The following is a 13,959-nucleotide window of genomic DNA, read 5'->3' as shown; positions in this document are numbered from 1 at the left end:
TGCTCAGTGTTAGTTAATGCACTAATGGGACCTTATTGTAAAATGTTAACCATGTCTTAATATATTGTACAATCTTTTGTTTGATAGATTATTAGATATTTATACTGGAGAATTTGTAACAGCTTTGATTAAAAAAAATTAAATATTGTGAACGTGCAGTACAAAAAGTACAGAAACTTGCTAACATCATTTGATTTATTAGACATACTGTAACAGGTCAAAGGCACAGGGTAACTCATGTGTTGGCATATCAAACACTGTCACCATTAATACACCACATGATATATTACTTTAATAAAATTCTTTCCTCTAATCTCCCTCAAAATCCACAAAATAAAGATATTCTTCAGTGCTACTGCATGGTCATTCTATAAAGCAGGCCTGAATAATTAATTTGGCTAGAAAACCCTGCCAAAAGAGTGTGTCTGTTAAAGCAGTGCATCTAAGATCAGAAATGGAGGACTGAAAGGAAGAATGAATGACAGCTGTACCTGTGGGGATATAGCCAGACCTCCCAGAGGGTCTCCATCAAGGATGTCCGTGCCTGCATTATATATGATAATGTCAGGCCGTACTTCATTCAGCGCCCCTTCTGAATGGAGCTCCACCTTCTGTAGATACTCCATGTCTTCTGTGCCCCAGTCCAGCTCCACTTTTCGTTTAATCGCCCCTGAAGTCAGAAATGAAGACCAAATTAGGCTTTCATCACAGATGAAGACAAAGGGAGGTAAAGTGTCAGCAAACAGAGTAGATAACGGCAATTCAAAGCAGTTACACTCAATAACAGACAAAGTAATCTATTAACCCTTAAATGCATACCTCGGGTCTTTAGTGACCCGGGATGTCATTCACTACCCTCCTCCTCGTTCAGTTTTTAAAGTTAGACATCAACCTTCTTGGTATTCCTCAATCAATTCATTATAAAGAATATAACAAGAAAAAAATAATAAAATTATAAAACAATGCCTATTTTTGTATTAATGTTTTGTAAAAATTGTATAGGGTCGCTAACGACCTGAGGTGTGTATCAGTGTACCTGTATTTTTTCTGCACAACAATAATTGAATCTTAGATAACGGAATAAGTGCAATTTACCTTTATTCCACAAGGTGGCAATGTCTGATACACAATGCTGAAGTGACGACTCATTTAGACAGAAAACAAAGTAATAAGAAAAATATGAAATGGCTCAGCGATTTACTGCAGAGCAAGTACTGAACGCAATCAAATATGACTGTAACTGTCACTGATGGATCTGGTGAAGCTGTTAGCGATCGAAATATTGATTTTGAAGATGTTGAAAATTAAATAGTTTTGAGAATACGTTTGAGATCGCGAATGGGCTCATATTCGTGACCTCAAATATAAAACTAGCCTATTATTTGCTGAATTTACTGGGAAATGAGCTCTGACGAGGGCAGTGGTGATGGCATAAAACATCTGCTCAAACGGAGCCCTTTCGAGCTCCAAAAGGTAACAAAATATGCTTTATTTTATCCTTCTGTAAGTGTTACTCTAATATCAGAGGAGTTTTATATTATCGCGACAGGTAGAGATCCTTCCATGTTAGATATAGATCCGGGTCGATAAAGACCCGAATATGTAAGAATGATTGGCGAAACAGTCATGCATTTAAGGGTTAAAAGGGTTAATTCACCCTAAAATGCTAATTCTGTCATTATTTAAGCACCCTTGTGTGGTTCCAAAACATTTTTTGAAGCTGCTCTCTTCGATACAATGAAAGTTAATGGGGACTAGGAGCTGTCAAGTTCCAAAATGAACTCCAAGATGAATATTCCAAGTCTTTTGAAGTCATGTAATAGTTTCAATTCAATGAAAATTGCTTGATATCAGTGGACACTATTTACTTTCACTGTATGCAAAAGAGCAGCCTGGACAGTCTGCAATAATTATTTACTGTTCCAGAGTAAGTAAATGATGACAGATTTTTCATTTTGGGGCAAACTAGTCCTTTAAATTGTGACCATTTTCTTTTTTCCATCACCAAATTTTAGTAAGTATTTACTTTAAAAAGGTAAAAAAAAAAAAAAAACTAATGTAAGGTGTTCTTTCATTTATTTAAGCCTGGTTTAAAGGCAAATAGAGCACAATACATTGCTTTCTCTGAGGCTTTTAAGACCTAATTAGTCTCTTGTGCTTTTACAGGCAGATGAGAGGACTACGGATACACAGAGTCAGAAAACGGAGGTACGTTCTCTTTTGAACATACTGAGAAGTCACTGAGGGAAAATGGCTTGGAAAGAAACGAATGAAAATTTTAAGGAAAACGAGGCCATGCAAAACTTATCATGAGAAGCCAGGACGTGCCTTCAATAGAGCGAGGGGAAGTTTAAGTCTTAGAGCATTATACGTTTATAAAACCTCATGTTTAGCTGGTTACGGTATGTAAATGCTTTAATGAAATCATCTCAGGTTTGACAAGTTGTCGCACAGTGTGCGCTGGAGCTTAACAGAACAGCAATATTTCTGTCACTCCTACTCAAATGTTTGACAGAGCGAGTTAGAACAGTGCAGATAACGGATGCGTTAATTGACGAAGATTATAATGTGACCATATCTGTACCAGTTGAAGCATGTTCTAAGTCCTTCCTTCAAACCACTGTGGGCTGTTTCTTTGATATCCAACATATCAATCAAAACATTCACTGAAGGAAATATCAGTACATGCAAGGCAGAAAAAGAAGACCAATCACAATTCAGCATGCAAATATGACAAAGACATCAATCAATTAGAATTTGAATGGTGAATACTGTACCAAAAGATGGATTTCAAATGTTAGGATAAATTATAGATAAATAAAGGGGTTGGAAATGCATTTGACATTTTCTGTTAAAAAAAAAAATAATAATACATTTTTAATTTTATTAAAAACAACCTATAAGAATGTATAAAATGTAAAACGAAAAACAAATATATACTGCAAACTGCACTGACATCCCTTTTAATTTGCCATGCAAGTATAAATAAGAGGGTTAAAGTAACAATAGAAATGTGGATGATGAAGAGAACATTCAACCATACAAGGCAGTTAGTCAACAGATCACAGTGCCGTGAGGGTTGCAGGACACTGCCCCCTGTAGGAGAGCAAAAGAACTTTACCTTCTTCCCAATTTTCCTTATCATCTGTCTCCATCTCAGTGTTCCATTATTTGTGAGTGTATGTGTGAATTTCTATAGTTATGCAAATAAAGAGCATGTCCAGGCTAAATCAGTCAGATAACCATGATCCAAAGCGCTTCAGCTTCTCATATCACTGTGGGACAGGATATCTTTACATAATCAGGATCACTTCAAATCCCCATTTACACACTCAAATGCACTTTAACTCACTCTTTGCATATCCATCTCCTGGATAGATGTGGCGATTATAGACATCCATTATGTAAACGCGTCTGTCTTCCAGGAAATCCCGCTCGTGGCCATTTCCCTGCAATATGCATCAAAGAGCAGATATAAGTTCATATTACATAGATTCCTGCTGTTTACACTAACCGCTACAACCAAGAATATTAATGATCTAAGACTTTCACTAACTACAGTGTATCAAAATAAAGATGCGGTCTAGTGGTTTATACATCAATTTGCTAATCTAGGAAATTATCAGGGCTTTATGCATTTTCTGCACTAATTTTCATAGAAAATCTGAAAAATTCTACATTCAATGTGGTCAAAGGTGTTAAAATGAGCTGAAATTACTATATCAAATTAGCCAGAATACTTAATAAATGAGCATGGAAACAATGTGCCTTTGTGAATAATAAAGGTTTAAATTCTATGGAAATTTGCAGTGCTTTCCAGAATTCTATTGGTGCAAATTAAATATGGCAAAAAATACATATTTTGTCTCGTTATTCATTAAACATCTACGTATACATCCTTAAAAAAAAAAAAACACACACACAATAAAACAAAAAATAAAACAAAATCACATTCCCCCAACACCTTTCTGCACAATTTCAGACAACAAATTATTTTACATTGAAACGCCCATTAATGAAATATCCATTAAAGGTGCCCAAGAATGCTTTTTCACAAGATGTAATATAAGTCTAAGGTGTCTCCTGAATGTGTCTGTGAAGTTTCAGCTCAAAATACCCCATAGATTTTTTTAAATTAATTTTTTTAACTGCCTATTTTGGGGCATCATTAACTATGCACTACATTTTTCAGCGCGCCGCCCCTTTAATTCGCGTGCTCCCTGCCACACGAGCTCTCGATTATATTACAGCACATTTACAAAGTTCACACAGCTGATATAACCCTCAAATGGATCTTTACAAGATGTTCGTCATGCATGCTGTATGCATGCTTCAAATTAGGTGAGTAAAGTATTTATTTTGATGTTTATATTTGATTCTCTATGAGTTTGAGGCTGTGCTCCGTGGCTAACGGCTAATGCTACATTGTTGGAGAGATTTATAAAGAATGAAGTTGTGTTTATGCATTATACAGACTGCAAGTGTTTAAAAATGAAAATAGCGACGGCTCTTGTCTCCGCGAATTCAGTAAGAAACGATGGGAACTTTAACCTCATTTAACAGTACATTAGCAACATGCTAACGAAACATTTAGAAAGACAATTTACAAATATCACTAAAAATATCATGCTATCATGGATCATGTCAGTTATTATTGCTCCATCTGCCATTTTCGCTATTGTTCTTGCTTACCTAGTCTGTTGATTCACCTGTGCAGATCCAGACGTTACTGGCTGCCCTTGTCTAATGCCTTTCATAATGTTGGGAACATGGGCTGGCATATGCAAATATTGGGGCGTACACCCCGACTGTTACGTAACAGTCGGTGTTATGTTGAGATCCGTGTGTTTTCCGGAAGTCTTTTAAACAAATGAGATTTACATAAGAAAGAGAAAGCAATGGAGTTTTAAACTCAATGTATGTCTTTTCCATGTACTGAACTCTTGTTACCTATGCCAAGGTAAATTCAATTTTTGAATCTAGGGCACCTTTAAATTAATCCAAGCAAATGTGACCCTGGACCACAAAACCGGTCATAAGGGTCAATTTTCTGAAAAAGCTGAATAAATAAGCTTTCCATTGATGTATGGTTTGTTAGGATAGGACAATATTTGGTCGAGATACAACTATTTGAAAATCTGGAATTGGAAGGTGCAAAAAAAATCTAAATACTGAGAAAATCGCCTTTAAAGGTGTTCAGATGAAGTCTTTAGCAATGCATATCCACTCACAAAAACATTTTTGATATATTTACAGTAGGAAATTTACAAAATATCTTCATGGAACATGATTACTTAATATCCTAATGATTTTTGGCATAAAAAAAAAAAAAAAAAAAAAAATTGATAATTTTTTTGACCCATACAATGTATTGTTGGCTATTGCTACAAATATACCCGTGCGACTTATGACTTTTGTGGTCCAGGTTCACAAATAATAATAGTAAAAACAATATTAAATCTTTTTTACTGTATATGATGAAAACACCACAAAATTAAAGAAAAATAAAATAATTATGTTTGTGGTGTATTCCAGCGTATTTTAGTCTGCCCCTAAATTCCTGCCCTCTCATTACCATCTCCATCAACAAAAGTTTAAAAAAAATTGCAAAAATATATATTTTACAACACTATTCACCCACATTGTGTCAACCCTCAAAGATCTCAAAACTGCAGTCTATTACATGTGTCCAGTGTGAGCGCAACCTCATTTTGACAGCGAGAGATTTCTTCAGATGCTACAGTAAGTGTTGAGTTCTGTTCTGAAGACAAAACATTTCCATCCCTCTTTATTCCATCCTCCTCATCTGTCAAGTACAGCGTCTGGCTATTGTCACTTTTAATTTAAAACTGCTGCAAGGCACACAACTCATGTGTACGACTACAACCTCTTATTCCAAAACAGCCCTGTCTCTCTGCTCAGACCGTTAGCCAATTACGAGACTATGAACCACGCGTTAGGGACACATTCACATTCTCCTGTCTGCACCATCTGTGCGCTCAAGCAGCAAAACCTTGCTGCTGGCAAAAAGATATCAATGTAGCAATTTCAAGTTTGGTCCTCTGAAATCTAACAGGCAGCTTACATTAATAATATATACAGGAGTGATTACTAAACATGCAGCAGCCCTTAAGTTCCACTGATGGTCTCTAGTAGAGGTGAACTGTTATGAAATGGTAATATTATCTAATGCGTCAACACTATCATGAGAGCAGAGGATGGAAGAAGGTACAGTTTTCTGCATCTGAGACCAAGTCTGCAATCAGCTGGAACTGGAACACCCAAAGGCTTGTTTGCTAATACAGGCACATGCTGGAACTGTCAGATGGACCATTTCATTGTTTTCATGTAGATTTTCTGTCTTGCTACAGGCAGTCAATGGGATGATGGAGGATGCTGTTTGAATATGTGATGACAATGTGAATTATCATAAACACTAAAGCCAGAGAGATGCTAACAGATGCTGAGATTATTATTATTATTACCTTGAAATAAAGATGAAATAAAAACAAAAATATATAAATATTACATGAAACTTAAATGAAATTTGGAAATGTAATTTTGGCAACTAACTGAAATAAAATTAGTTTCAAGAACTAAAATTACTCAAACTAAATCTGAAAATCTGAAATATATATACTGTAAATGATATATAGAAATTTTATATATATATATATATATATATATATATACAAGAAAAAATAGATATAATATATACAATTTCTAGAACTTAAATTAAAATTAAAACTAAAAGCTCATTTAATATATTTAAAAATAATAGTAAAAAATTATATTACATAACATTACTACATCATTTGTTTTGTGTTTGGAATTTTATGTTGAAGTGTGTTCACCTTTGCTTTTGTTGTGTAAAATTTTTGTTCTCATTAAAAAGTTTACACAAAGAATATGAATAGTACTTCTGAAAAAAAAAAATATATATATAGTAGCCTAATAAAAGTGGTTTTATTTTACATGAAGCAGGTTGCCTCATCAGGGCAGCTGGTTTGAATCACGTGACCGGCTGAATACTCATTTGATCTCCGTAACCCTCCTGTTATCGGACACATTTTCTTGTGGAGCAAATTAATAATAGCTGACTGCAAATAGTGAATTTCTGCAATGACGTTATTAGCGAAAATTTTTGCTCTCAAGTGATGCTACAGTAAATCCACACCACTAGGTGTCAGTATAAGTCTAATATGACTGCTGTATCAGCCTGTCTTAAAGTCAGCATGAAACCGAAATTGCTAGCTTGTCAAACAGGGAAAAATGTGGGCGGGACCTGATTTTATCCATCAGGAATTGATTGGACGATTGTGGTTTGCTATTGCTGTGATCACATGTGAGCAACAGGTTGTCCCGCACTCGTGCCAGTAAACATCATCAGAGAAGGGAAGAGATGCTGCTGTAAGAAGCAGGGTAATGTGCACAGATAAATAATTTTTAATACTGCAATATTTCATTAAACAATAAGAATTATTGCTTTAATTCATTGCTGGGTATATAACATTCCAGCGATGCTAACAACTACTTTAAGTACTTTGATTCTTAATATGCCATCATACAGGGGACTAACAATTTGTCGTCTCATTGTGCAGATAATCCTGGTTATTATAGCACACACTAATGAATCCATATATGCAACTGATGTCACCTTCAGAGACCAGCATCTGCCATTACGTGTCATAATTTTAAGCCTTTAATTGGAGCTTTAACGGCAATTTCTCCCCTCTCGATATTTTCACAGCCTTTAAACCCAGCTGAGACAGCGCTTTCAGGTCCATTTATATGCCAACATGAAGATTCCCACCTTTGTTCTGCTTGTGGCCCTCCATGAATTATTCACCCGGCAATGGTATTGATCTGATCTTGTTGGCTTAGTCGATGAGCAAAAGACCATAATTACAATCAAGCCACACTTAAAAATGCTTATAGCAGTTTTTTGTGCTACTGTAGCACCAAAATTATCAAAAACAACAGCTCCTGGGTCCATGAGAACTTAATTAATAGGCTGGGCTAATTAGCAGGGGAGGTGACTCATTAGGAAGGAGAGTGCTATAAACTGCAAATTAGAGGGAAACATGTTGATTTACACTAATTAAGGAGGGAAGGATATGACACGCTGATATGGGTGCCCGAAATAATAAATATGTACTCTAGAAGTTTAAGTTTAGACTGATTGTTTTTTTGTTTTTTTTAAAGAAAATCATACTTTTATTTGTCAGGGTCACACTGAGTTTCATTGTGTTTTTGTTCATGTGCCTGTGTTTCCTGTTAGTATAGTTTACAAAAAAATTATTCAAGTCCTCATAATTAGAGCTTGTAGGATAGGAGTTTTCTGAGAGCTCCTACTTGTACCACATGACCGCTGTACCACCTGACCACTGCAGATTCATTTAGGCATAACGCGAAAGTAATGTAACGCATTACTTCTCATAAAATGTAACTAAGTAATGCAATTAGTTACTTTTTTAGGGAGCAACGCATTAATGTAATGCATTACTTTTAAAAGTAACTTTCACCAACACTAGTCTTGTTTAGTTGTGAATTTATACTCCCTGTGTTGTTCAGTTCACGGTCAGTTATTGTCTTTGATTTATGTTTGCTATGTTGATTCTTCTGAGTATTCTCCTGGTTTCTTAAAAGCAGTTTGTATTTATTCTCTGCATCACGTGCGTTAAATTTACAAAGCTACACCTGTGACAGTATTTAGCAAGGATTCATCAAATTGATCAAAAGTGACAGTAAAGACATTTATACAAAATATTTCTATTTCAAATAAATGCTGTTCTTCTGAACTTTCTATTCATCAAAGAATCCTGAAAACATTATATAACAGTTTCCACAAACTGTTTTCAACATTGACAATAATACTAAATGTTTGTTGAGCACCAAATCAGCATATTAGAATGATTTCTAAAAGATCATGTGACACTGAAGACTGGAGTAATAATGCTGAAAATTCAGGTTGGTCATCAAAGCAGTAAATTACATTTTAAAATATATTAAAATAGAAAAGTTATTTAATATGAAATAATTGTAATATTACACAATATTACTGTTTTTACTGTATTTTTTATTTTTAAAATCATAAAACAAACTTACCTTCCCCAAACTTTTAAACAGTAGTGTATGTGATATACAATTTAATTATATATATATATATATATATATATATATATATATATATATATATATATATATATATATATATATATATATATATATAAAAACAAAAACAATTGTGCATTATCATTTGACAGATTTGCAACTAACACAAACTTTTGTTAATCTGCAAAGTGGGTGACAGTCTCAAAATAGCCAAATATCATCTTGGGGTGCTTTCACACCTGAGCGTTTGTTTCGGAACCTGGGGCCGGTTGCATAAACCACTTAGACTAGTCTTAAAAGTTAAGACACTGATGTTTTTCTTGAAGAGTGGTCCTAATTTTTTCAAGTCCGTTACATAAAAAGGTAGATTGGTGTCATTTGAATTGGAAAAATAACATTGATTACCCCTTGGTTAACTGCAAGTTGGTCAACCTAATTCTTAAGACACAGTCTTAATATAGTGACTTAAGTTTATACAACTGGCCCCTGGTGCGTTTTCTCCCTTGGCTCGGTTCATTTAGGCATATGTGAACAGAGCAATTGAAAACACGGACCTGCACCAAAAAAACGCTCCAAGACCGCCTGAATAAGGGTGTTTTCACACCTATGGATCGCTTGTTTTGTTCCGAAACAGGGACTAAATTTGTTACAATGTTGCATTTTCTTCTTGGTTCGGTTCGCTTTCACATGGCAACATTTCAAAGCGTACCAAAATGCGTTTAGGCAAGTCACATGCGAGTAAAACTGTCCTCTTATTGGTCAGAGTTTTCTTTGCGTCATCCATCAAAATAATGATTGACAAGTTCGCTCCATGAGATTATTGTGGCTTTATTTGTAACTGTCGAGACACACGCAAACACTTTATAAATGTAGCCGTCTTTCCAGCTGTTAAATTATATACTACATTCATATTAATACTGCGGCAAATTCAAACGCGCGCTCTTTGTCTCTCTCGGTCTGTCTCTGGTTTCCCAGCGCTGTGTAGTAAGCGACCTGTTGTCAGCGTGTCGAGAGAGACTATATACATTTTATAATGAAGCAGAGCAGGAAAAAGGCTTTGTCGGGACAGCATTCTCACACGGAGAAGTGCAATTACACAACAGAGGCGCTCGTTGGTTTACATCTGTGGTAAATAATGTGTCTTTGGTGCTCTGAACCACTGATTCGTCACTTAATAATATTAAGGTAGAACGACTATACTCACATGAACTGTTTTAAATATGTTTTTAGTAGGCTACCTTTCTAGGCACTGAAAGTGTAAATGAACTTGCTGGCAACAGAGGCCTCACTAAGCCAACGGATTTTATCAAAAATATCTTAATTTGTGTTCTGAAGATGAACGAAGGTCTTGCTGGTGTAGAACAACATGAGGGTGAGTAATAAATTACATAATTTTCATTTTTGGGTGAACTAACCCTTTAACAAATAAAAAAATGTATGGTGGGGACTTGGTTCTATCCATGGGTTATTGATTGGATGGAGACAGATCTAAATAAAAGCTTGCTCGTCGATTATAAGCAAGGGGCAAAGTTTAAGCAGACTAAATGAATGGAGACCAAAGTCACCAAAGAGAAGTCTGTCATTTCAGTGGAAGATCGAGTTGAAAAATTATGGGTTCAAAACATTTTTTTTTATTTTTTACATTTTCTTAGTATACATTTACTAGGTAGGTGACATATGTTTGCTTACTTTTCATTCAAATTATCTTGAAAACTAAGAAACCCATCGTAAAATCACCAAAAACCTGACAATATAAAGAATAATGGCTTTCTCAGAAGCGATGAGCGTGACAGCCTTCATCTTAAACTCTTTGTAGCCGATTGCCCATTTAGAGCTCCGCTGCTTAATTCAACTCTACCTCAGAGTCTTTGGTTGTGAGGTCGCTCTCTTTTTCATTCTGTTATCTCATCAAGCCCTTGTCTCTTTCGTTTGATCCAGCTCTCTTTCTCACTTGGGTAAACACAACGTCAAACTAAATATTTTCTGCTCACCTTCACTGTCCCCATTGTCCATGGAGAGAAGCTAGTTCACAGTGAACATACAATCTCACAAGTGCTTAATTCCTTTTATGTTAATTCAGTTGTATGTCAGCCTATAAATACACTTGTGACCAAGTAAATATCATGAGGTTAAGGATAAAACAGTGATTGACATATGGCTTATTTCAATATGCAGTCTACACTCCCAGTTAAAGATCATAAAACCCGTAATATAGTGAGAATGATTAAAGAACGGTCATATTTTATTAAAGATCGGGATAATTTACCATCTCAGCGCTGCATTGGATATGACATATTTTACTGCTGCAAAGACCAACAGAGTGGCTTCTTACAGTATTTATACCTGATCTCTAAAGGGGCCATATCTTGCTAGATTAAATATTCTTTGATCTTTTGAAATAAAAGACACTGATATTGATTAGTAAGTAAAGATTCTGTAAATGTCAGAACTGTAACAACTTATACTATTCTTCTATTATTACTGAAAATCTCCCCATTTTGATTGCTTTTGAAAGAAGTCTCTTGAGAATGCTCAAGTCTGCATTTATTTGATCAAAAATACAGTAAAAACAGTAATATTCTGAAATATTATCAAAATAACATTAAATAACTCTTTACTATTTTAATATTATTATTCTTTCTTCAGTCTCCAGTGTCAAGAAACATTTCTTATTATTATCAATGTTGAAAACCATAATTTTCAGGATTTTTTGATGAAAGTTCCAAAGAACATCATTTATTTGAAAAGGAAGTTGTTTGTAACAATGTAAAAGTCTTTACTGTTACTTTGAAACAATTTATGCATTATTAATGAATAAAAGTATTCACTTTTTTGTTAAAATAAAGAAATCCCACTGATCCCAAATTCTATTCAGAGTACAAATACAAATATAGAACTTGCAAAGACTTCTTAAAGACAGAAAAAAACAGTTACATTTACACTATGTCTGTAAAACTTTGGGGAAAGAAACCTTTAAGTGGACCGCAGGGGGGAAAAATGATAAAAAATGTATGATCTGACTATTTAATGCACTTATAAGTTGGTAAAAGAACTACAGAAAAAGCTAGCACCTCACTACACACTATAAGAGCATGTATCATAACATAACACACTTGACAGCCCCAAAAAGTAGCATTGTCATGGAGTAGCAATTTCCATGGCAATCATCTTAATGGCACACTCAACAGCCAACACTAACAGAGCCATGTCAACAGAAGAAAGCAAGTTTCAGCAGCAGAAGAGTCAAAGCTGTTGCATATTAGTAATCGGAGTGCAGAATTATTGATTTCACCTCCAAAAGGGGGTATTATCTCGTCCACAGCGTCAATTCCATTGACTGACAGAGTGGAGTTGGAAAAGGACTGCTCACCTGATGAGCGTCTAGATCGATGATGGTGGCCCTGGCAACTCCCTCCACCCTCTCAAAGAGAAACTGCAGAGGGAAACACACAAGGGAGGAAGTTAGGTTGTGCCTGACAGAGGAACAAATTGCAAAGAGGTTTGTGGATCTCATGACATAGTAACAGCCTTAAAGTGGAATGAATGTTAAAAAAAAAGGAAATCAATGAATGAGTTTCAGTAAAAAGATGGTACATGAATTCGTACCCATGAGTCTGTGCAGGATTTTTTAATGAAAGGATAAACTCCAAGGCTGGGCTGTTTGAGAGGGAGCAATGCTACATGCATTTCCAAAGTAAAAACGTTTAATGACATGTTTATGTAAGTAATCATCTTATCTCTATTCCACTCTAAAAAATAATGGGTTGGCTCAACAACAAAATAAATTAACACAACACTTTGCATCAATTATTTTGAGTTTTGACAACTTTGAGGGAATTTATGTTCAACCAACAAGCTACACTGAGTTAGAGGAACTTAATTTGTAGCATAAACACAAATTTTTAAGTTGATTACTCAAAAAAATTATGTTGCTCCTACCAGACTTGTAGTCCTGGAACCAATTAATCTCAAAATATATTTCAGTTCAAATCAACATCTATCATAGCACATGCTAACATAACTTATTTAACATGTATATTTAATGAACAAGTAAGATATTACTTGTCACTGGCATTAGCACAGTCATTGCTTACAGAGTCAGTGTAGTGTTTACCCTCATTTATCTACTCTTCAGCACAATGGTAACCACAAATACTTCAACATTACAAAAGCTCTTTTAAATGTCAAACATAACAACATTAAACACTAACAGGTCTTTTCCTTCACTAAAAACAAATAAATTAACACTTAATTTCAATCTTTTTTCTCCTTATGCAGTCCTATGCAAAGCATGTTGGGAAGTAGAAATCCACTGCCTAATTTCATTAAAGGGTTAGTTCACCCAAAAATGAAAATTATGTCATTAATGACTCACCCTCATGTCGTTCCAAACCCGTAAGACCTCTGTTCATCTTTGGAACCGAGTCCGAGAGCTTTCTGTCCCTCCATTGAAAGTGTTTGTACGGTAGACTGTCCATGTCCAGAAAGGTAATAAAAACATCATCAAAGTAGTCCATGGGACATCAGTGGGTTAGTTTGAAGTTTTTGAAGCATCGAAAATACATTTTGGTCCAAAAATAACAAAAACTATGACTTTATTCAGCATTGTATTCTCTTCCGGGTCTGTTGTCAATCCGGGTTCATGACTCCGCAGTGACGCTGCTTACGTAAGACGCTGCTGACGTGTTATCCGGTGTGCCCGAGCTTCGTTTACAGTCTGACGGAGACGCACGCTGTATTCAAGCTATTCTACATTGTTTGTATTTTGGTATTGCTATATTTTTTTAAAATGGTGCGTAAGTGTGCATGTCGCGGATGTCCTAATTGCCAAAAACAACGACGTAA

At 35.2% G+C, this 13,959-nt stretch overlaps 1 protein-coding gene across 3 annotated transcripts in view; it reads right to left on the bottom strand.

The window, feature by feature from the left end:
- hdac11 (histone deacetylase 11) overlaps positions 1-13,959 on the bottom strand; it is a 46,799-nt gene that overhangs the window by 16,747 nt on the left and 16,093 nt on the right. For all 3 annotated transcript variants that reach the window (XM_048173720.1, XM_048173721.1, XM_048173722.1), the window contains 3 exons: positions 12,485-12,547; positions 3,353-3,449; positions 492-670 (listed from right to left, as the gene is read on the bottom strand). In XM_048173720.1, coding sequence (XP_048029677.1) covers positions 492-670; positions 3,353-3,449; positions 12,485-12,547 — 339 coding nt within the window. The remainder of the gene's footprint in view (positions 1-491; positions 671-3,352; positions 3,450-12,484; positions 12,548-13,959) is intronic.

This window comes from Megalobrama amblycephala, linkage group LG21 (genome assembly GCF_018812025.1).
Source record: "Megalobrama amblycephala isolate DHTTF-2021 linkage group LG21, ASM1881202v1, whole genome shotgun sequence".
Taxonomy (NCBI): domain Eukaryota; kingdom Metazoa; phylum Chordata; class Actinopteri; order Cypriniformes; family Xenocyprididae; genus Megalobrama; species Megalobrama amblycephala.
This window is presented reverse-complemented; position numbering and strand designations above follow the sequence as displayed.